The sequence below is a fragment of the Sphaeramia orbicularis genome, chromosome 16 (assembly GCF_902148855.1).
Source record: "Sphaeramia orbicularis chromosome 16, fSphaOr1.1, whole genome shotgun sequence".
In the NCBI taxonomy this organism is placed as follows: domain Eukaryota; kingdom Metazoa; phylum Chordata; class Actinopteri; order Kurtiformes; family Apogonidae; genus Sphaeramia; species Sphaeramia orbicularis.
This window is the reverse complement of record NC_043972.1, coordinates 47,307,533-47,332,260: the sequence shown is the minus strand read 5'-3', so window position 1 is coordinate 47,332,260 and position 24,728 is coordinate 47,307,533. Positions and strand designations below refer to the sequence as shown.

At 38.3% G+C, this 24,728-nt stretch overlaps 4 protein-coding genes across 5 annotated transcripts in view; 1 reads left to right on the top strand and 3 right to left on the bottom strand.

Moving 5' to 3' along the window:
• Positions 1-24,728, bottom strand: part of LOC115435634 (zinc finger protein 239-like) — a 695,125-nt gene that overhangs the window by 10,227 nt on the left and 660,170 nt on the right. The window lies entirely within an intron of this gene.
• The window catches only part of LOC115435617 (aldehyde dehydrogenase, mitochondrial-like), a 534,672-nt gene that overhangs the window by 450,964 nt on the left and 58,980 nt on the right, over positions 1-24,728 (bottom strand). The window lies entirely within an intron of this gene.
• The window catches only part of LOC115435619 (zinc finger protein 664-like), a 493,117-nt gene that overhangs the window by 444,968 nt on the left and 23,421 nt on the right, over positions 1-24,728 (top strand). For both annotated transcript variants that reach the window (XM_030158154.1, XM_030158152.1), the window contains exon 3: positions 20,762-20,767. In XM_030158154.1, coding sequence (XP_030014014.1) covers positions 20,762-20,767 — 6 coding nt within the window. The remainder of the gene's footprint in view (positions 1-20,761; positions 20,768-24,728) is intronic.
• LOC115435652 (zinc finger protein 658B-like) overlaps positions 1-24,728 on the bottom strand; it is a 44,251-nt gene that overhangs the window by 1,467 nt on the left and 18,056 nt on the right. The window contains exon 4 of the mRNA XM_030158223.1: positions 8,763-9,435. Coding sequence (XP_030014083.1) covers positions 8,763-9,435 — 673 coding nt within the window. The remainder of the gene's footprint in view (positions 1-8,762; positions 9,436-24,728) is intronic.

Genomic DNA, 24,728 nt, shown 5'->3' with positions numbered 1-24,728 from the left:
GATAATAACAGAGACATTGAAAGATATTGAAAAATATCAGGTTCTCGTCAGTGTTGGCAGATTCTTTAAATAGTTACAGAATCACAAAACACTGCAAAGACTTATTTAGTTTGGTCACAGAAAGTAAAGTAAGACCAATTCAATTTTATTATTATTATTATTATTATTATTATTATTATTATTATTATTATTATTATTATTTTATAGTTTTGTAGTAAGTTTTGAGGGCCTGAATATGAAGAAAATTCAATACTCTTACTCTACAAGTGAAAATTTATGCAGATTCAACACATACTAATGAGTTCATGAAACAATTTCTTGTTTTATGAAAAAAACTCAGAACTCATCACATAAGGTCACTAACTTGAACATATTGAATCATCAACTTGTTAAGGCTTTTCTGACCAAATTTGAGATGCGTATGTTTAACATGCACATCAAAACACCAAAACATTTATTGGTACTAATAGGTGGCACTAGGAGTCACATTTACAGTTGAGGACAAAATTATTAGCCCCCCTATGAAATTTTAAGTTTCTTCAAGATTTTCCTAAGTACTTTTTTAACAGAGCAAGGAATTTTCAACATAGCATTTCTGAACATACTAGTTTTCTTTAGAAGGCACAAATTATTTATATTTGCACACCAAAACAGCATTATTTAGAAAAAAACTAAAATAACCAGGGACATTATTATTAGCCCCCTTTAAGAAATGACCATTTATTAAGTCATGGCACAAACCACTTTTGTGCAATGATGTGCTGTAACTTCACAGGTGATGTGTTTAAAAGTGATCAGGTGAACCAAGTGATTTCACTTAACATTTAAGTTAAAACATGGTATAAAAGCCTCAGTATGGCTCATTGAGCTGTCAGTTGAGAAAGCACCATGCCCAAAACTAGAGAAATCCGTTTGGACCTGAGAAAAATGATTATTGATGTAGACAAAGCAGGAGAGGGATGCACAAAGCAATCCAAGCATTTCCAAGTGTCAAGAACTGGAGTGAGAAGTATAATCCAGAAATTCAAAAACAGCCACACAGTACAGAACAAGCCTTGCAGAGATAGGAAGTGAAAGACTTCAAAGACCCTGGAAAGAAAACTAGTGAGAGATGGGTCTAAAGACCCCAGAACAACTGCCAAGACACTGGTGAATGACTTGGCCACATCAGGAATCATAGTCTCTAAGAAGACAGTCACTATAGCTCTGAACTGGAATGGACTGAGAGGATGCAGACCAAGAAAAACTCCACTTTTGAAGAAGAGACACCTTTAAGCCAGACTTAAATATGCTCAGGACAACCTGGAGAAACATTATGCATACTGGAAGTGTGTCCTATGGTCTGATGAGACAAAACTAGAGCTCTTTGGCCATAGAGGCAGCGTTTATGTTTGGAGAAAAAAGGGAGAGGCATAGAACCCAAAGAACACCGTCCCTACAGTGAAACATGGTGGTGGGAGTATTGTGTTGTGGGGATGCTATAGCGCATCTGGAACTAGAAATCTGGTCAAGGTGGAAGGAATCATGAACAAAGAAAGATGTGGAGATTTTGAAAGAAAACCTTAAGCAGTCAGCAGTAACACTGGGTCTGGGTCATTGCTTCATCTTCCAATATGACAACAATCCAAAACATACATCTCTCTTGGTGAAGAGCTATCTTCAGAAGACCAAAGTGAATGTAACTGAGTGGCCTGCACAGAGCCCTGACTTAAATCCCATTGAAAATATTCGGGGTGACCTAAAAAAGAACATTCATGCCAGAAGGCCACCAAATCTGGAGGAGCTGGAAAGATTTGCCAAAGAAGAATGGGCTGGGGTTCCTCAAAAAAAGTGTCAGAGACTTGTAATAAAAAAATACTATGACTGCAGGCTGTTATCCAGCAAAAAGGATACACAATTGACTATTAGGATCAGGGGGGCTAATAATTTTGACCCTGGTACTTTTTGTTTTTTGTGGAATATTTTCATTTCTGGGTGCAAACTAAAATCATGTAAGCATCCAAAATAAAACTAGGATATCTAAAAAAAGCTGTGTTAAAAATGTGTTGCTCTGTGTAAAAGCGCTCGGGAAATACCTTTAAAACAATGACATTTTTGTAGGGGGGCTAATAATTTTGTCCTCAACTGTAATATTGTCATGTCATTATGTTCAGGGTCTGACTCTTATCACACATATGAAGCCATGATGATGTAAATATGTAAATAATATTTTAATTTTTAAGTCAAATTCTTTATTTAGATAGATTTTTATAGAAAAACTAAATTTGTTATTTTTCTCTTTATATTTTTGATTAGATAATTTTTCTCCTTACATTTTCATTTTCACTCATTTGTGGTTTTTCTACCTGCCTTTTTCTCTGCAACTGCTTGTTTTATGTTGCTGCTTTTAATTGTGAAATTTCCCCACAATAGGATAAATAAAGTCTTCTCTTATCTCATCTCTATTATTGGTACTAACAGATGCAGTAGTAGTATATCCACTGTTAGTACTTGTATTTGGAGTAGTAGTATTTACAGTTTTGGGTATTTGTACTAGTTATTGGTAGTGACACTGGCAACGTCAGTTCTATTTTTTAATAGTTAAAGTTAGAAAATTATAACACAAGTTAGAACATAAGTTATAACAGTATAGTGTTTCCCCCTATCTCCACCCCCCAGTTTCTCTTTCTTTAACTCTCGCTCTTTAACCCCTTTAACTGCTCAAGGCAGACACCTCCCCCAACAGTGGACGATGGTGTTCTTTGTATTATCTGTTCCTTAAGCCAGACCCCCACCCCCACAGACATTCCACTGCTCCAGTTCTTCAAATACAGCCTTTGTGTTTACTCCTGCACATGTCTGACAAAAACACCACACTGGTTTAGCTTTAATTCCTCTACTTGTAGAATGTCTGTGTAGTTTTAGTGCTGCTTACTGCTCTGCTGCTGCTTTTACAAAATGAATAATAGAAATACATGAGGAGTCCAATCCATGATTTTTTCAGCCTCAACAACTCCTTTGGCTTTGAAACACAAAACAACACACCAGCTCAGAAGACCAGGCATGAAGAAGACTCCCCCCACCCCCCAGGATAAACCCATGCAAGACAGCTGGGCCGGACAACATACCTGGTTCTGAAGGAGTCCACTGAAGAGCTCAACAATGTCCTCACTGACGTCTTCAACATCTCCCTGAGCCCAGCTGTTGACCCCACAGGTTTTATAGCACCAGTCCTGAAGAAGCCCCACCCATCCAGCCACAATGACTACCAGCCCCTAGTCCTGACCTCCATCATTATGAAGCGCTTTGAGTGGCTGGTCATGCACTACGTAAAGTTCAATCCCCCCTCCCACCCCACAACCAACCACGACCCATTTCAGTTCACATGCACAGAGGACGCCGTCTCAATTGATCTGGATTTATACCATTTATATATTATTATAGTTTGTGTTACACCACTTATTCTTAGTCTAGTTTTACCTCTTTTTTAAGCAATTTAGAGCCATGTGCTTAGTGAGAGTTAGCCCTTATTATTATTATAACCTTTATTTAACCAGGAAAAGGCTCACTGAGATTAAAAATCTCTTTTCAACAGTGTCCTGGCCGAGACAGCAGCAGCAGAAGTTACACAAAATAGAATTTACAGCCATAGATCCACACGAAAAATATCCATAAAAATATACATAAACCATAATAAAAGTCAGTACTAAAACCATACATAAAACACTAATTAAGAACACACATATAAAATATCACCATTATTTTAAAAGGTTCTAAAAGTATAACAACAATGTTCCTTAAAAGCATCTCAAAGCAGAACCCAATTCAGTCAATTAGAAAAACATTTACATCCAGATTTATCCTTTTCCCATTCATTTAAAATGACTCTGAATGTATTAAAACAGACCTGTTCCTTTAGTTTTATCTCCTTCTGTAGGTTGTTCCACAAAGTGGGAGCAGAAAATTTAAAAGCTTTCTTTCCCAGTTCAGTTCTGACTTTTGGAACTCATAGAGATAACAAATCCTGGGACCGGAGACTGTAATTATTGAAGTCATTCCAACAGATGTAGACCAGCAAATATGATGGAAGCAGAAATAAAATACATTTATAGACAGAATACCAGTGTTTAAAACTATTAATCACTATAGATTACTATGGTTAGTTATGGATTCCATTTTTGAGGAAATAAAAAACAAAAAACTAAACAAAATAAAAGGAAAGAAAAAAAGACAAAATAATAATAATAACAATAATACATTTTATTTATAAGCACCTTTCAAGACACCCAAGGACACTGTACAACAAGATAAAACAGAAAATCCATAAAATACAAAGAAATAAACAAATGGATAAAAGAACAATTACGATATATAGAAATGAAGATGTAAAATGGAGAGCAAAACTTATGGTGGGTAGGCTACTCAGCAAAATACAATAAAACAAAACAGTCGTGGGGGTCACAGACACCTCCAGGCCTTTGTACGCTCAATGAGCCATTATTCAGGTCATTGTCTTGACGATGGTGAAACTTGCGTGGCAGAGGTGTTAGGACTGCATTAGTAGGAGATGGGTGGTGGCGTAGACCCCCACCCCTGTTGAGAAAAGCCTGTTCCATCTGGACACAGATGGCTTCTTTCACTCCTCTCCCAAACCATCCATCTTCCCTATCCAGGATGTGGATGTTCTAAGGGTGGAGATTTCATTGATTTATGAGAGACAGCGATAAAAAGAATCACCAGAAGTGAAAACAGAACAACTCTGTCTCATTAACACTGTAAAAAGTGAGTATTTGTCAACGTTCACTGGAGGAAGATGAGTTTTTCTTCTTATTCTGCAGCTTGAAAATGTTGTTTAAAACTTTTAAGAGCTTTGTGGCGTTCCTCAAAGCTGCTCATTGAGTGAATAAAAACACAGTAGAGGATGTTAATGAAAACACAACTGAGTGGATTTGACTTGAAAGATGCTGATTCTGAAGGATAACATCAGGAGTGTGTGTTTGAGTCTGTCAAAACTTGTCATCTGTGTTTTGTGTCCCCCTGCTGGTGACTCCTGTAAGCGCATGCGTTTGGTTTTTCAGTTCAATACCTCTGTGGATTTAACGCTGACCCCTGGACCGGTTCCGTCTGGGTTAAAGTTCTTGGTCCAGGCAGATTTCAGCAGAGGATCTGGGAGAAGGGATACCTGAGCAGCTCCTCAGTGCTCAGCCTGTGTTTGGCCTCCACGAAGATGAAGCTGATGAAGTCCCACACCTGTTCGGACGTGTGTGAGGGCAACAGTGGGTTGGTGGGCTGGGTGGTGATCTTGAATATCACCACCATGGCCTTGAATTCACCCCAGGGAGACTTTTCTGTCAGCATCTGCACCGCCATCATGCCAAATTATAACCACATCATTTATAACACAACTATATTTTCACACTTATTTATGTACATTTCTTTAATTATCATATTGATAATATGTTGTCTAGCACATATTGTACAAATTGTTGTTTTAATAGAGTGTTTTAATATGTATATTTGTCATACATATTCAGAGCTATATATGTTTGTATATTTATATCTTTATATACACTGTCCGACCCAAAAAAAAAGTTGCACATGTAATATTTGACTGCACCACCTTTGGTTTTGATTACAAGAGACGTTCACTGTGACATTCTTTTGCCACATAATGCTAATGTAGTTTCAAAATAAGATTCATAATATTTTTTTCATCCATGGTTGCATTAATTTTTGATTATTGATGATGGAGAATCGGACTGCTGCATCAAGTCTTCATTACATCCAAAATTAGTCTGGACTTTATGGAGGCTAATCCATGTGTGAAAATGATGTCTCATTCTCCCTGAACCATTCTGTCACAAGCCTGATGATCCTGATCAATCCTGGCACTGTCCAATCTTTCTGACATTAAAGATAAGCATATGCAGATTTCACACAGTATATGAGTTCAGTCAAAGTAAATGGAAGCCATGTTGTTGACAGTCTATGATCCAACAGCAGAAGGATGAGGAGAACTCTAACCTTCACATAAACCTAGTCATCCTCCCAGTGCTGTGTGTAGGACACATTTCAACATTCAACTCAAGATTTGAATCTATGCTACACACAATTTTTCACACTCCTTCATCACCATAACCTGTTGGAAAAAAGTCAAACAATGAAAGAAACTGAATGGAAGTGAGTCTATGTTTTAATAACACTTAAACACTCAGTGATGCACATGATAACACATCAAATCAAGACAGAGTCACATTTCAGTGATACAGACGTGACAGTAACATAACCTGAACTGATATCTGGAAAAAGTTACATTAAGAAGCAACTGAACAAATACTCTGCAGATGCCGTTAAAGGGTGATTATGGTAAATACTTTTGTCTCATGTTTTAGGTCCACTTTACAATTAGAATAAAACAAGGTGATAAAGTAGAAAATAGAACATTACATGACAAAATGTTTGTATCGGTTCCACTGATGTCCTGAACTTTCTGATACATCAAGTGGTTCTTCTTTACCACACATTCATCTGAAGGTCAACATATTTTCAATCCAATCAAGCACATTCTGCAGGTCAGGGTTAGACCAGTGGACAAATGTTGAAACCAGTTTTGATGTTGTTATGGAAATGTTCAACTGATAACCACTGTTATGGAAATGTTCAACTGATAACCCACACACAAAGAGGAGGAGAGAAAGTTAGAGTTAAAATAAAAAATGCATTTACTGAGAAGTCAATCACAGAGAAACTCTGTAAGTTAAGTCTGATTAAAAATGAGAATACTAAAGATTAGATAGACCCAAAATCCAACGCCTCGTACCATGGTGACACCCAGATAACATCCCCATACGTATATCGTACCACTCCATGCCATCCCTTCCCGTTCCACGTTGAAGAGGTCATATTGACCTTCTTACCCTAACCTTGTTTAAATCATATCTAGCGTGCAGGCGCCATCACCTATCTGCACATCCAGACATTTAGGTGTTTGGGTTTTAACTCAAGGCAAGAACTCCGTTCCTGGGTCGGGGTGTTACAGAGTGGTAAACATCACACATAATCATATGACATGAACAATGAATAAATGCATTATAAACTAGAAGCACTCGGAGAGTGCAGACCTCCGCCAAGGCTGATCAGTGGCCCCCCCCATGGGCCCCCCCACGCCAAGGAGGTTATGTTTTTGCCAGGATTTGTTTGTCTGTCTGTTTGTTTTTTTGTCTGTCCGTTAGTGTGCAACATAACTCAAAAAGTTATGGACAGATTTTGATGAAATTTTCTGGTCTGCGCCCCCCCGTGGGCCCCCCCACCCCCAATCACCACCAAAATTTAATCATTTCTTCCTTATCCCATTTCCAACAAACCCTGAAAATTTCATCAAAATCTGTCCATAACTTTTTGAGTTATTTTGCACACTAACGGACAGACAAACAAACAAACAAACAAACAGACAGACAAACAAACCCTGGCAAAAACATAACCTCCTTGGCGGAGGTAAAAAATATAAAAAAGTAAATTTTCCACCACAATGTGAAGGAAAACACTGGACTGGACCAGTACCAGATTGGACCACTAGATGAAGTACTGACTCGCTGCAATGTCATCTGACACTCAGTCCGTCATGTCTCCTCTGGTGGTAGTGAACTTCCTCCTCGACTGGAATGTGATCTCCTTCATGTTGTTGGCCTCAGTTTGAGACTAAACCACTGCTAGTTCATCATTCATTCTGTCTCATCCATATTATGGTCATCATGTTGTTTATGACTGATATAAAACTACATGAATTCAGGACTCTGATGCCTTCAACAAATGGTGTTTTTCAGGTTGTGCAACAGTTCATTCACACATGCACAGTTGGTGGTAAAAAAAAAAAAAATGGGTAGTACATTTTGGAGGATGAACTTTAACTGCATAGAACAATTGTGGAAAATTGTTCCAGGAGTAGCTGGTTTCATTAGTGAACAATAAACAGGTATGAACCCCAACCAGCAACAGAATCAGAAACAAATGACTGATTAAACATCCACAAAGTCAATCAGAAGTAGTATCCCCATTGAAACCACGTCCTTGTTGACCTCTACTAGTTGAACTTTACACGTTGTGTCAGGTTGAGGTTCTGTAACGCCACTGATTTGTGGAGGTGGTGCATTAAAGCACACTTCTTTACTTTGAGGACAACAAAACACAGCTTTCAGTCTGGTATTTGTCTTCACATCTGGTCTCTATGGAGCCAGATCTGGAGGTTTTTAAGTCTGATCTTCTTGCCAAAAGAAGTTAGGGCAGCTGGTTCAGACACACACTGTTTCTTCCAGTCATCTGATGCTGAGGTACTTTCTGGTCCAGACCTTGATGATTCACATCTGTGCTGATGATAGGAGAGAGCAGAGGATGACAAGAATCTTGTTTCACATCTGTAACACTCAAACTGTTTTGGTGTGTTATGACACTGATTGTTTCTACTGGTTTCTAGAGTCTTACTTTTTGTACAATTGTTCAGTTTGTTTCCTTTGTGGAAATGTTTGACACGTTCATGTTTGGTACATTGTGTCACAAAATCTGCACTGGTGGGGTTTCTCTCCAGTATAGGTCTGTTGGTGACACTTTTAAGAGTCGGACGACCAGAGTATCTTCATGCACTTTTGACATGGGTACATCAACTTCTTGTGGTGAACATGATGGTGAGAGAATTACGCAGACAAGGCTCTGAAAGCCTTCCCACACCAGTCAGAGTTTTATGGTCTTTCTCCTCTGTGGATGCATAGGTGTTTGTTAAGGCCACTCATTTGGGTGAAAGTCTTCCCACACTGGTAACAGCCATATGGCTTTTTTCCACTGTGGATGCGTAGGTGATTCCGAAGGGCACTTGGGTCGGTGAAAGTCTTCCCACACTGGTTACACTCATATGGTCTCTCTCCACTGTGAATGCGTAGGTGTGCCCGAAGGTTAGTCATTTGGGTGAAAGTCTTCCCACACTGGTCACACTCATATGGTCTTTCTCCGTTGTGGATGTGTAGGTGTGTCTGAAGGCTACTCATCTGGGTGAAAGTCTTCCTGCACTGGTCACACTCATATGGTCGTTCTCCGCTGTGGATGCGCAGGTGTGTCTGAAGGCTACTGAAATGGGTGAAAGTCTTCCCACACTGGTCACACTCATATGGTCTTTCTCCGCTGTGGATGCGCAGATGTACCTTAAGGTTACAGATGTGGCTGAAAGTCTTCCCACACTGGTCACACTCATAAGGTCTTTCTCCGCTGTGGATGCGCAGGTGTGTCTTCAGGCTATTTGTTCTGGTGAAAGTCTTCCCACACTGGTCACACTCATAAGGTCTTTCTCTGCTGTGGATGCGCAGGTGTGTCTTCAGGCTATTTGTTCTGGTGAAAGTCTTCCCACACTGGTCACACTCATAAGGTCTTTCTCCGCTGTGGATGCGCAGGTGTGTCTTCAGGTTATTTGTTCTGGTGAAAGTCTTCCCACACTGGTCACAGGTGGGTCTTCCATCCATGTTTACTGGAATCAGGTGATCTTTTCCAAAAAAACTATTTTTAGGTTCCTCTTAAAATTCACCTTTGGCTTCTTTCTACATCAAAACATAAACAAAAAGAAGAGGTGGTCACTAAAATGCAATGGAATGTACCAGAAAAAACACATCTCTTGAGGACCAGATTGAGCAGATAGACAAAATTAACTAGTTAGGTAATAGACAGGACATTTTCAAGATAACCAATATTCGTTGGTTTCTCCTTAAGAGATGTGATTCCTGTATGAGACCAGAAAATAACAGAGACATTGAAAGATGTTGAAAAACATCAGGTTCTCGTCAGTGTTGGCAGATTCTTTAAATAGTTACAGAATCACAAAACACTGCAAAGACTTGTTTAGTTTGGTCACTGAAAGTAAAGTAAGACCAATTCAGTTTTATTATTATTATTATTATTATTATTATTATTATTATTATTATTATTATTATTATTATTATTATTAATTAATTAATTAATTTATTTATTTATTTATTTTATAGTTTTGTAGTAAGTTTTGAGGGCCTGAATATGAAGAAAATTCAATACTCTTACTCTACAAGTGAAAATTTATGCAGATTCAACACATACTAATGAGTTCATGAAACAATTTCTTGTTTTATGAAAAAAACTCAGAACTCATCACATAAGGTCACTAACTTGAACATATTGAATCATCAACTTGTTAAGGCTTTTCTGACCAAATCTGAGATGCATATGTTCAACATGCACATCAAAACACCAAAACATTTATTGGTACAAATAGGTGGCACTAGGAGTCACATTTAATATTGTCATGTCATTATGTTCAGGGTCTGACTCTTATCACACATATGAAGCCATGATGATGTAAATATGTAAATAATATTTTAATTTTTAAGTCAAATTCTTTATTTAGATAAATTTTTATAGAAAAACTAAATTTGTTATTTTTCTCTTTATATTTTTGATTAGATAATTTTTTCTCCTTACATTTTCATTTTCACTCATTTGTGGTTTTTCTACCTGCCTTTTTCTCTGCAATTGCTTGTTTTATATTGCTGCATTTAATTGTGAAATTTCCCCACAATAGGATAAATAAAGTCTTCTCTTATCTCATCTCTATTATTGGTACTAACAGATGCAGTAGTAGTATATCCACTGTTAGTACTTGTATTTGGAGTAGTAGTATTTACAGTTTTGGGTATTTGTACTAGTTATTGGTAGTTACACTGGCAACGTCAGTTTTAGTTTTTAATAGTTATAGTTAGAAAATTATAACACAAGTTAGAATATAAGTTATAACAGTATAGTGTTTCCCCCTATCCCCACCCCCCAATCTCTCTTTCTTTAACCCTCGCTCTTTAACCCCTTTAACTGCTCAAGGCAGACACCTCCCCCGACGGTGGAAGATGGTGTTCTTTGTACTATCTGCTCCTTGAGCCAGACCCCCACCCCCACAGACATTCCACTGCTCCAATTCTTCAAATACAGCCTTTGTGTTTACTCCTGCACATGTCTGACAAAAACACCACAACAGAGTTTAGCTTTAATTCCTCTACTTGTAGAATGTCTGTGTAGTTTTAGTGCTGCTTACTGCTCTGCTGCTGCTTTTTACAGAATGAACTAGAAGCACTTGGAGAGCGCAGACCTCCGCCAAGGCTGATCAGTGGGCCCCCCCACCCCCGATCACCACCAAAATTTAATCATTTCTTCCTTATCCCATTTCCAACAAACCCTGAAAATTTCATCCAAATCTGTCCATAACTTTTTGAGTTATGTTGCACACTAACGGACAGACAAACAAACAAACAAACAAACAGACAAACAAACAAACAAACAAACAAACCCTGGCAAAAACATAACCTCCTTGGCGGAGGTAATAATAGAAATACATGAGGAGTCCAATCCATGATTTTTTCAGCCTCAACAACTCCTTTGGCTTTGAAACACAAAACAACACACCAGCTCAGAAGACCAGACGTGAAGAAGACTCCCCCCGCCCCCCAGGATTAACCCATGCAAGACAGCTGGGCCGGACAACATACCTGGTTCTGAAGGAGTCCACTGAAGAGCTCAACAATGTCCTCACTGACGTCTTCAACATCTCCCTGAGCCCAGCTGTTGACCCCACAGGTTTTATAGCACCAGTCCTGAAGAAGCCCCGCCCATCCAGCCTCCCACAAAACCAATCATGACCCATTTCAGTTCACATGCAGGCCAAACAGGTCCATTGAGGACACTTTCTCAATCAATTTAGATTTATACCATTTATATACTATTATAGTTTATGTGTTATACCACTTATTCTTATTCTAATTTTGCCTCTTTTTTTAAGCAGTTTAGAGTCATGTGTTTAGTGTGATTCAGATCTTATTATTTTAACCTTTTTCTTTTTACCTGGGAAAACGCCCACTGAGATTAAAAATCTCTTTTTCAACAGTGTCGTGACCAAGACAGCAGCAGCAACAGAAGTTACACAAAATAGAAATTACAGTTGTAATGGAATTATTACTTATATCCATATATATTCATATATATTTCATATATCATATAGGCTTCTAACTCTATTTCAGATATATTCATGTCACTGTGTATTATAGAGCAGTTTTGACCTCTTTTGTGTTGTGTCCACAGTAGAAGGCCAAACCAACATTTCTCACAGGGGTCTTATCTTTAAGTTCCTGACACTAAACAAAACACTTTCCACACATCATAATTTTCTCATGGGAGACAGAGGACTACAGGGTGATTTGTATTTTTGGGTTCAGACCGTCTCAGTCTTCGTCTGAGGGGTATCTCTTTCTATGGAGCTCCAAATAAAGGGATTTCTTTGACACTGAACATTTGAACTTATCCTTCATTATTATAGACGAATTAGTAGAGTAATATTTTTTCCATAACACAGTCATACATCCACACTAAAAATAGACATAACAAATAGATATAAAACACAATAAAAGTCAGTACCAAAACCATACATAAAACACTAAATAAGAACACACATATAAAACATCACCATTATTTTCAAAAGGTACTAAAAGTATAACAACATTGTTCCTTAAAATCATCTCAAAGCAGAACCTAATTCAATCAATTAGAAAAACATCTGCATCCAGATTTATCCTTTTCACTTTCATTTAAAATGACTGAATGTATTAAAATAGACCGATTCCTTTAGTTTTATCTCCTTCTGTAGGTTGTTCTACAAAGTGGGAGCAGAAAATTTAAAAGCTTTCTTCTCCAGTTCAGTTTTGACTTTTGGAATTTGTAGAGATAACAGATCCTGGGACTGGAGATTGTAATTATTGAAGTCATTCCAACAGATGTAGACCAGCAAATATGATGGAAGCAAAAATTAAAAAAAACATTTATAGATAAAAGAATACTAGTGTTTAAAACTATTAGTCACTATAGATTACCATGATTAGTTATGGATTCCATTTTTGAGGAAATGAAAAATGAAAAACAAAATAAAATAAAAGGAAAGAAAAAAAAGACAAAATAATAATACTAAAAATAATAAATTTCATTTATTAGCACCTTTCAAGACACCCAAGGACACTGTACAACAAGATAAAACAGACAATCCATAAAATACAAAGAAATAAACAAATGGATAAAAGAACAATTGTGATATATAGAAATGAAGATGTAAAATGGAAAGCAAAACTTATGGTGGGTAGGCTACTCAGCAAATTACAATAAAACAAAACAGTCGTGGGGGTCACAGACACCTCCAGGTCTTTGTACGCTTAATGAGCCATTATTCAGGCCATTGTCTTGACGATGGTGAAACTTGTGTGGCGAGGTGTTAGGACTGCATTAGTAGGAGATGGGTGGTGGCGTAGACCCCCACCCCTGTTGAGAAAAGGCCGTTCCATTTGGACACAGATGGCTTCTTTCACTCCTCTCCCAAACCATCCATCTTCCCTATCCAGGATGTGGACGTTCTCATCCTTGAACGTGTGTCCTTGGTTCTTGAGGTGAAGGTAAACCACAGAATCCTGCCCTGATGTGTTGACTCTGTGATGTTGGACCATGTGTTTGTGGAACAGCTGTTTAGTTTCTCCTATAAGAGATTACTGCATTCACCTGCATAAACCACACAGATCAGCTTGTATTTCTGTGTTTTGTCCTTTGGGTGGTCCAGTCTCTGTCAGCGTTCCTGGACTTGAAATGCACGGGGATGTTGTGTTTGGAGAAAATCCTTCAAACCCTCTCAGACTCCCCCACCACATATGGCTCATACATACAAAGGCTCGGAGGTGTCTGTGACCCCCACGACTCACAACAGGACTCATGTGAGCTCTAAAGGTAATGTACATCTGGAGAGGATCAATAACTGGCTCCTGCACCAACATTCTGAGAACTGATGAAGCCTCTTGGATGAAATGAAACATTTTCAAACCAAGAACAAAGTCCACTTGTTTCAAATTCATTCAAGGAGCTGAATTTGGATTTAAACAGGTTTAACTCTGCTCCCACTCTGACCCCCACCCATTCATGTCCCTCCTCACACCTATCCACATGGTAGCCCCCATCCCGCTGCAACCGTCAACACTTCAGCTCCACTCACCCCTCCAAAATGACAGCTTCCCCCCTGCTGATTCCACCATCACCTCTGTCCCTCACACACATATCTACAGGGGAGTTTCCTACCCCCCTCATCCTCACTATGATGAGGAGGGGGCTCAGGAAGATGAAGGTCAGGAAAGCCTCAGGCCAAACTGAAATGAAATCATTATTTTTCTAAAGTTTTGACCATGTAACTACTTTTTGGAGTTCAACCAGGTGTCAAAAAGCAGCCGGTATGTATGTATGTATGTGTGTATGTGTGTATGTGTGCATGAGTGTATGTGTGTGTGTGTGTGTGTGTGTGTGTGTGTGTGTGCGTGTGTGTTTTTCCCATTGTTTGCAAGAACAAAAGAGGAGCAGGTTCAGTGTGTAATATTTAGTTTCATCTAATGGTGAAGTTGCATAATGCAATTAAATGAACATATAGTTCAGAATATATGGTGGCATAAAAAAATGTGATATTTAATCCTCAGAAATAGATTGTTTTGTCTGTTGTTGGCTTTTGATTAATGATATTTATTCATGTGTTTATTTTCTGAACTGATCTGTTTATTTTCTTTCTTAAGAGTCACAGGGATGCTGTAGATCAGGGGTGTCAAACTCAGATCCTCGAGGGCCGGTGTCCTGCATGTTTTAGATGTTTCCCTCTTCCAGCACACCTGACGGTCGTTATCAGGCTTCTGCAGAGCTTGATGATAGGCTTATCATTTGAATCAGGTGTGTTGGAAAAGGGATACATCTAAAACATGCAGGACACCGGCCCTCGAGGATCTGAGTTTGACACCCTTGCTGTAGATTATCCCAGCTACCAACAGGTGAAGGTGGGGTACCCCCTGGTCATGTCACTGGTCCACTGCAGGTTTGTTATTTAGAGATGAACAACCATTGAATTAACAGATTAAAATGCATGTTGCTGAACAGCTCTATAGAAGGCAACATTTATGCACCTTAACATTGGATGACTCCAAAGTGAAACAGAAAAAGAAGGTCTGGAAGTCTATTTTGAGGTACTGGAGAAACATGCTGGACCCTGTGACTGGCAATAGCATTCTAAGGAATCAAAAACACAAGGGTTCGTATTTTTTCATTTGTGTTTTAGCAAACTCAAAACATTACACATACATCAGAGGCAATTTCTCAAAGGCGGCAAGGGAAGCTCAGCTTCCCCTAAAATTACGAAAATTAAATGGTTAAATATGTACGGTTGTGTTGACATTTTATTGACTACAAATGTGTTAGAACACGTTCATCTCAAAGACGAGTTCGTTCAGATTCAGCTTTATCACAAACCAACGGACTCGATGTTGTTCACTTCTCATACATTCCCGTTGCGCTGTTTTCTCATACAAACTATGCTCAGTGCATTTGCCCGTAGACGCTCAGCGTCCATGCACTTCAATGGGACTGAGTGGAACAGTTTTTTTCAGTGCCTCAAAACTGGAAGGTAATTGGATAAATGCCATGATATTGTCCCGCCTCCGGACGCTCGGCATCTCTGGGGGTGAATGGAGCTGTGGGCGGAGCTCGGCTGGGCTGGATGCTGGGCTTCAACATGCTGATTGGAGGATCAGTCGAAAGGCTGAAACCCGTTTGATTGACAGCTATTTTCAGATCTACTCCTTCACTGACACAGTTCAGTTTAATACCGTCGCGCATTCTGCTGTGAAATTGAGAGAGAAACCGCTACAAAATTACTCGTTCATTTCTTGCACTGTAAATAAAACACACTCATTGTACTTCCTTGTTTCAATTTAACATAATTTCAGCGTTTTCTTGTTTCAGTTACATAATTTAATCATTTCTTGTTCGAGTTTAATTTCGTTTTGTAGATAGTTAAATCAATCAAACTGTCGGCTAGGTCGGAGTGAACTAGCTATCTAGCTACATCGGCAGGTGTAGAAAGGAGCTTCTCTTGTTTAAAAAGGCTCAAGTCCGACACCCACAACACAATGGGCCAAGGCCGTCTAAGCAGCCTAGCTCTGCTGGTCATTCAGAGGACACTGGTCAAGTCCCTGGGAAAGATGCCTACTTGGTACGATAAGGTCACTGACCATTTTTGTAAAGAGGAACGGAGGGCCAAATTTATATTTAAATATTTTGACAATTTTTTTGATGTAAGCCGACAATGAGCTTCCCCTCTCTGAATGACAAGCAGCCACCACTGACATACATGTGCTATGGGTTCATTTCAGCAATCCTGAAACGGACTAAAAACATTTCAGCGATAGCTGATTAAAACATTGATCAAATTAATTAAAGCAGACAATGAGACCTTCTCAAATAAAACAAAAGACAGCCGCTTATTTGATGCTTTTACTGTTTTTAATCCCTGTCATCCTATATGCTATCACTTGGATGATGCTCCCAGCTTTTTTTTTCTTAATTGTCAGCTGAAAAAAAAAGATTCTATTTCAGTGTATTTTTTTTTAAATTTTTTTTTTTAATCTTTTCTTTACTAGAGGAGAAAACTGGAAGAGGAGTTCATCAGAAAACCAAAGAAACTCTGAAAGCTTTAGGAACATTTGAAGTGATTTTTTTTAATCACCAGGATAAAAACCCACACACAACTAGAGTCAGTTTTCTTAAAGCTGGACTGGTGGAAGGATGGATTTTCACTGGTATTCAAAATCAATACATACAGTCAATGCACTGTGTGTAAACATCTCAGTTGTGTTTCTTTTGTGCATTTCTTAATAGAGTCCTTTCTTTTGTTATTAGGATAGGCTACTGATATTAATATTAGAACTTACATTTCAGATGGTTAATGTAATGTGATGTAGATTCTGAGGACCAACCTCAAAAATAAGTGTGGAAAAACTAAAATAGAATTACAAAAAAGCTTAAAAATGTTGTTTAAAACTTTTAAGAGCTTCGTGGTGTTCCTCAAAACTGCTCAGTGAGTGAATATAAACACAGTAGAAGATATTCATGAAGACACAGGGGAGTGGATTTGACTTGCAAGATGCTGATTCTGAAGGATAACATCAGGAGTGTGTGTTTGAGTCTGTCAAACCTCCTCATCTGTGTTTTGTGTCCCCCTGCTGGTGACTCCTGTAAAAGCATGTGTTTGGTTTTTCAGTTCAATACCTCTGTGGATTTAACACTGACCCCTGGACCGGTTCCATCTGGGTTAAAGTTCTTGGTCCAGGCAGATTTCAGCAGAGGATCTGGGAGAAGGGATACCTGAGCAGCTCCTTGGTGCTCAGCCTGTGTTTGACCTCCACAGAGATGCAGCGGATGAAGTCCCACACCTGTTTGGACGTGTACGAGGGTAGCAGAGGGTTGGTGGGCTGGGTGGTGATCTTGAATATCACCACTATGGCCTTGAATTCACCCCAGGGAGACTTTTCTGCCAGCATCTGCACCACCATCATGTCAAATTATAACCACATCATTTATAACACAACTATATTTTCACACTTATTTATGTACATTTCTTTAATTATCATATTGATAATATGTTGTCTAGCACATATTGTACAAATTGTTGTTTTAATAGAGTGTTTTAATATGTATGTTTGGTATATATATTCAGAGCTATATATGTTTGTATATTTATATCTTTATATACACTGCCCGCCCCCCAAAAAAAGTTGCACATGTAATATTTGACTGCACCACCTTTGGTTTTGATTACAAGAGACGTTCACTGTGACATTCTTTTGTCACATAATGCTAATGTAGTGTCAAAATAAGATTCATAATATTTTTTCATCCATAGTTGCATTCATTTTTGATTATTGATGATGGAGAATCGGACCACTGCATCAAGTCTTCATCGCATCCCAAATTAGACTAAACTTTATGGAGGCTAATCCATGTGTGAAAATGATGTCTCATTCTCCCTGAACCATTCTGTCACAAGCCTGATGATCCTGATCAATCCTGGCACTGTCCAATCTTTCTGACATTAAAGATAAGCATATGCAGATTTCACACAGTATATGAGTTCAGTCAAAGTAAATGGAAGCCATGTTGTTGACAGTCTATGATCCAACAGCAGAAGGATGAGGAGAACTCTAACCTTCACATAAACCTAGTCATCCTTCCAGTGCTGTGTGTAGGACACATTTCAACATTCAACTCAAGATTTGAATCTATGCTACACACAATTTTTCACACTCCTTCATCACCATAACCTGTTGGAAAAAAGTCAAACAATGAAAGAAACTAAACGGAAGCGAGTCTGTGTTTTAATAACACTTAAGAAACACCCAATGATGCACATGATAACACATCAAATCAAGACAGACTCATATTTCACTGATACAGACGTGACAATAACATAACCTGAACTGATAACTGGAAAAAGTTCCATTAGTAAATGAACAAATAATCTGCAGATGCTGTTAAAAGGGTGATTATGGTAAAAAAAACTTCTGTCTTGTGTTTCAGGTCCACTTTAGAATTAGAATAAAACAAGATGATAAAGTAGAAAATAGAACAACATCACATGACAAAATGTTTCTATCGATTCCATTGATGTCCTGAACTTTCTGACATATAGACCAACATAAAAATGTTAAAACCAGTTTGATGTCAAGGAAAACACTGGACTGGACCAGTACCAGATTGGACCACTAGTTGGAGCACTGACTCATTGCGACATCATCTGACACTCAGTCTGTCATGTCTCCTCTGGTGGTAGTGAACTTCCTCCTTGACTGGAATGTGATCTCCTTCATGTTGTTGGCCTCAGTTTGAGACTAAACCACTACCAGCTCATCAGTCCTTCTGTCTCATCCATATTATGTTCATCATGTTGTTTATGACTGATGCAAAACCACATGAATTCAGGATTCTGACACCTTCAACAAATGGTGTTCTTCAGGTTGTGCAACAGTTCATTCACACATGCACAGTTGGTGGGGGAAAAAAAACACAAAAAAAGAGAGGAACATTTTGGGGATGAACTTAAACTGCACAGAACAATTGTGGAAAATAGTTTCAGGAGTAGCTGGTTTCATTTGTGAACAATGAACAGGTGTGAACCCCAACCAGCAACAGAATCACAACAAGTGACTGATTAATTAATTTTTTATTTATTTATTTGCACATCATAAAACAGCAAGAGAAAATTAATAAAGGAAAAACAACATTCAAACAAGTAACATCATTTTGCAGGAAAGGTTAGAAGCCAATAATGCTTACGTGAATACCCCCCCGAATATGAACAATACACAGGAGAAAAAAAGAAAAAAGAATAAAAAATACAATATAACTGAATTAGTAAACTAAAGTAAAAACAGTAAAAATGCAAATCACATTTCAAATCATCAAATACAAATCAAACGATATACAGACTGACATTTTTTCATGAATCAGAGTCCTTTTCAGATGCTTTTAAACAATGATAAAGTAGATGTTGATTGAAGTTCAGGTTGTAGATTATTCCACAGATTTGGTCCACGAGATTTCAGAGAATACTGACAGACAGAAGTTCGGCAGTACGGACGATAAAATTTGCTTGAATATCATGCAGGATAATTGTGAATAACAGAAGACGACATAAATAAATTCTGATAAACTTTGGGAAGAATATGAGTTAAGTGAACATATTTGTACATGAAGACACAGGTCTGGTAAACGTTCACATCAAAAACTGAGAGAAGTTTGAAGTTTTTGGAAAGAGGAGCAGGTGAGTCGAGTCTCTTAGAAAAGCTGATCATTCTTAAAAATTTCTTTTGAATTAGAATCTTATTGAGATAACTGGGACAGGTTGCCGCCCAAACAGTTTTGTAATAAATAATGTAAGGATAAATTAAGCAATAATAAAACGTCAAGAAACAGGAATGATTTATCAATGAACGGGCTCTGCTCACAATGCCAATTGACTACATGATTTTTTTTACAGACAAGATCAATATGGAATTTCCGACTCAATTTTTCATCTACAATAACACCTAAAAATTTAATGTAAGAAACCTGGGTTATTTCAAAATTATCAATGAATATTTTGTTAGTTTCATTGTTATACTTCCGATTTTTGTTACAAAATATGATAAAATTAGATTTTTGGGTATTGAGTTTATTCATCTGAATCCATCTTACAAACAGACAATAGTTCTTCTTTATCTTCTCTAATCAGTGTATTAAAATTTTCATGTGATATAACCAAACATGTGTCATCAGCAAACAAGAGAGGCAGGACATTTTTACACACCATACGGAGATCATTCATGTAAATCAAAAACAAGGAGAGGCCCAAGAATCGAACCCTGAGGAACCCCACACATTATCTTGGCTCTATTTGAAATATACATATTGAATAATACATACTGTTCTCTATCATTTAGATAAACCTGTAGCCATGTCAAGGCAACATCATCAAATCCATATTTCTGTAATTTTGTAATAAAGATGTAATGATCAACTGTATCAAATGTTTTAGATAAGTCTAAAAATATAACAAGATATTTTTTTGTTATCTAGGTCTGTAGCGATTTTATGAACAAACTGTAAAAGAGCCATTTCTGTTGACATGTTTTTTTCTGAAGCCATATTGATGGTTATATAATATATTACTTCCATCCAAATGTTTTGTTATTCTTGTTTACACTAGCTTCTCCATTACTTTTGAAAAAAAAGGGTAAAACAGATATAGGGCGGTAGTTTGTGAATATACTTGTAACGGGTACAACCGGAACCCAGAAGCAGACCGACACAAAGGTATGAGTTTGTAAACCTTTACTGAAGCTTTGTAGTAGCAACAGGAGTTCAATAAAACAGTTACAGTTTTTAACACAGTCACAAACTCAGTCACAGTAATCCGACAGGGGTAAGGCAAGGGGGGGCGTCGGGGGCAGGCAGATAGTCCAGTAACCGGGGGGTCCGTAGAATCCAGTGGGGCTGAGACAGAAGGCAGGGTCTGAGGCGGAAACAGGTTGATACCAGGCGGCAGGCGGAGAGACGTGGTCAGGGACAAAGGGCAGGTCGAGCACCAGGAAAACGGACGAAAAGGCAGAACCAGGCAAACGGGTCAGACAGGGATCAGACGACGGGCAGCAGAGCAGGTCAGGGACGAACGAGATCAGACACAAGGAATCAGGTAGGTATAGCGCTGGAAAGTTTCTCACGAGTAGAAGACAATCTGGCAGAGAACAAAGGAGAGAGAGGTGAATATAAACCCTCTACCTAATGAGCCAGGTGTGCTCACAGGTGAGGGGAATCAACTGATGAGGAGGTGTGACAGAAAGAGCAATGAGGAGGTGTGGCTGAAAGTGAGACAGGAAAAAAAGAGAAACAGCAGACAAAAAGACAGAGATGTTACAGTACTGGAATCCCCTGATTTAAACAGTGGATTACTTTAGCTACTTTGAGGTCTCCTGGTACAACACCTGATTTGAAAGATACAGGTATAATATATGTCAAAGGCTTAATAATGGAGGAAACTACTTCCTTAATCAAGCCTGCTCTTACTTCATCATGTCCTGCAGGAGTCTCTAATTCCAAGTCTGATGTCATGAACTTCTTTTAGGGTAGGAGGGTCAAACATACTTACCGTAGTTTCCGGTCTATACGCCGCTATTTTTTTCCATACACTGTGAACCCGCGGCTCTAAAATGATGCAGTTAATTTATGTTTTCTGGGCTAATGATCGATCCAGCTGACGAAGAAGGAAACAGAGCAGCTGCACGTAAGTTTGGCACCAATGAAGTGATGGTGAGACGTTGGAGATGAGGTGAGTGTGGCTTATAGTCCAGAAAGTACGGTATATTAGGATATTTCTCATTTATATTTGCTAAGAAATTCTCATCTGAATGTTCTATGTTTTTCACTAAAGAAGGGCCAATGTTAGCAAAAAATTCATTAAACCCATTTGCTATTTCAGAGGGATTAGTAAAGTTCCTCACACTATCAGATAGCTGAGATGGAATAAATACAGCTACCTTTTACTTATTCAACAATTCATTTATGAGTCTCCATGTAGTTTTTGTGTCATTGCAGGATTCTGAGAATTTTTCTGAGAAATACTTTTTGTTAGCAATTTTCAGTAATTTCGTAAACTGTTTTTTGTATTTTTTTTTGTTTTTTTAAACAATCAATATTAAATGACATGGGACTAACAATACATTTGTTATACTAGAAGCACTCGGAGAGTGCAGACCTCCACCAAGGCCGATCAGCCCCCCCCCCCCCCCCCCCCCCCCCCCCGCGAATCACAAAATGCTGCAAAGACTTATTTCATTTGGTCACTGAAAATAAAGTAAGACTAATTCAATGTATTGTATGTATGAAAAGATTTTTTGTTTTATGAAAAAACAAAACAGAATTTGTCAACCTGCCACGATCATATGATGTTAAGTAAAGTCATCAACTTGAATGGACTGAATCATCAACTTGTTACAGCTTTTCTGACCATATTTGACATGCATATGTTAAAACATGCACATCAAAACACAAAAACATTTACTGGTACTAATAGGTGGTACCAAGAGTCAGATTTAATATTGTCATATCCAAGGTTATTATCATTAACGAAAACTATCGAAATGATCAAAACTAGAATTGTAAAAACATTTTCGTTAACTGAAATAAATAAAAACTATAATTAAAAGAAAAAAAAAAACTATAACCAACAGAAACTATATTGTGTGCTTACAAAACTAACTAAAACATATAAAAACTAGAAAAGCACTCGGAGAGCGCAGACCTCCACCATGGCAGATTAGTGGGTGGGTGCCCACCCCCTCCCACCCCCTCCCGATCACCACCAAAATTTTATCATTTGTTCCTTGTACCAGTATCAACATTTCCTGAAATTTTCATCCAAATCCGTCCATAGCTTTTTGAGTTATCTTGCACACGGACAGACAAACACATAACCTCCTTGGCGGAGGTAATAATTTCTTTTTTTCAGATGGGGCCTTCTGTAAGACAGGAGTAATCCAAGGTCTAGAGTGTTTATGCTTATTTTTACTCCTTGATGGAATAAGTGGAAAACAATTTTCAAACACAGATGTAAATATATTCATAAACGTTTGATAAGCACAATAAACCTCTTTATGTTTGAACACCTCCTCCCATGAAACCTTCTCCATTAACTTTTTAAATAGCTCCACTTTTTTATTTGAAAACTTTTGGTAATTAATTTTCACTTCAGGATTTTTTGAGGACTGATTCTTCAATCAAGGTAGCAGATGAACTGGTTATCCTAGCAGGTTTGTAAATGAGAGGATATAGGTAAGATTCATGAAGTGTATTCAAAAATTCCCTTGACAATTTGGACTCACTTTTAAGGAGATCAGTGTTAAAGTCTCCGAGAAGAATACATGTTTTTCCTTTCCTACTTAACAGCTCAAGAGTTGAAGATAGAGCATCTATAAAGATATCATCATCACTATAAGGAGGATGATAAATACAACCAATAATAACATTTTGCCCTCCAGAAGTACTGCATGTTGGTATTTCTATAAAGAGAGATTCAATCTCAGTATTATCAAAACTAATGCTGAACTCCTTTTAAACGTCCACAAAGTCGATCAGAAGTAGTATCCCCATTGAAACCATGTTCTCTTTGACCTCCACTAGTTTAACTTTACACCTTGTGGCAGGTTGAGGTTCTGTAACATCACTGTTTTGTGAAGGTGGTGCATTAGAGCACACTTCTTTACTCTGAGGACAACAAAACACAGCTTCAGTCTGGTGTTTGTCTTCACATCTGGACTCCATGGAGCCAGATCTGGGGGTTTTTAAGTTTGATGTTCTTGTCAGAAGAAGTCAGTGGTGTTGGTTCAGACACTGCATTTCCTCTTGTCATCTGATGCTGAGGTACTTTATGGTCCAGACGTTGATGGTTCACATCTGTGCTGATGATAGTAGAGAGCAGAGGATGACAAGAATCTTTTTTCATATCTGTGCCACTCAAACTGTTTTGGTGTGTTATGACACTGATTGTTTCTACTGGTTTCTAGAGTTTTACTTTTTTTTTTTTTTTTTTTTTTTTTTTTTTTTAAATTGTTCAGTTTATGTCCTTTGAGGAAATGTTTGACACATTCATGTTTGGTACATTGTGAACCTGTGATAAAAGATCTGTGACAAAATCTGCACTGGTAGGGTTTCTCTCCAGTACTGGTCCATTGATGACACTTGTAAGAGTTGGATGACCAGAGTATCTTCGTGCACTTATTACATGGGTACATCAACTTCTTGTGGTGAACATGATGGTGAGAGAATAATGCAAACAAGGCTCTGAAAGTCTTCCCACACTAGTCACAATTTTATGGTCTTTCTCCTTTGTGGATATGTAGGTGTTTCTTAAGCCCACTCCTTCCGGTGAACATCTTCTCACACAGGTAACACCCATATGGTCTTTATCTGCTGTGGATGCGTAGGTGGGCTCGAAGGTTACTTGGGTGAGTGAAAGTCTTCCCACATTGGATACAGTAATATGGTCTTTCTCCGCTGTGAATGCGTAGGTGTATCCGAAGGCTGCTCATTTGGGTGAAAGCCTTCCCACACTGGTCACACTCATAAGGTCTTTCTCCACTGTGGAAGCGTAGGTGTGTCTGAAGGTTAATCCTCTGAGTGAAAGTCTTTCCACACTGATCACACTCATAAGGTCTTTCTCCACTGTGGATGCGTAGGTGTGTCTGAAGGCTACCAAAACGGGTGAAATTCTTCCCACACTGGTCACAGTTATATGGTCTTTCTCCAGAGTGGATGTGTAGGTGTTC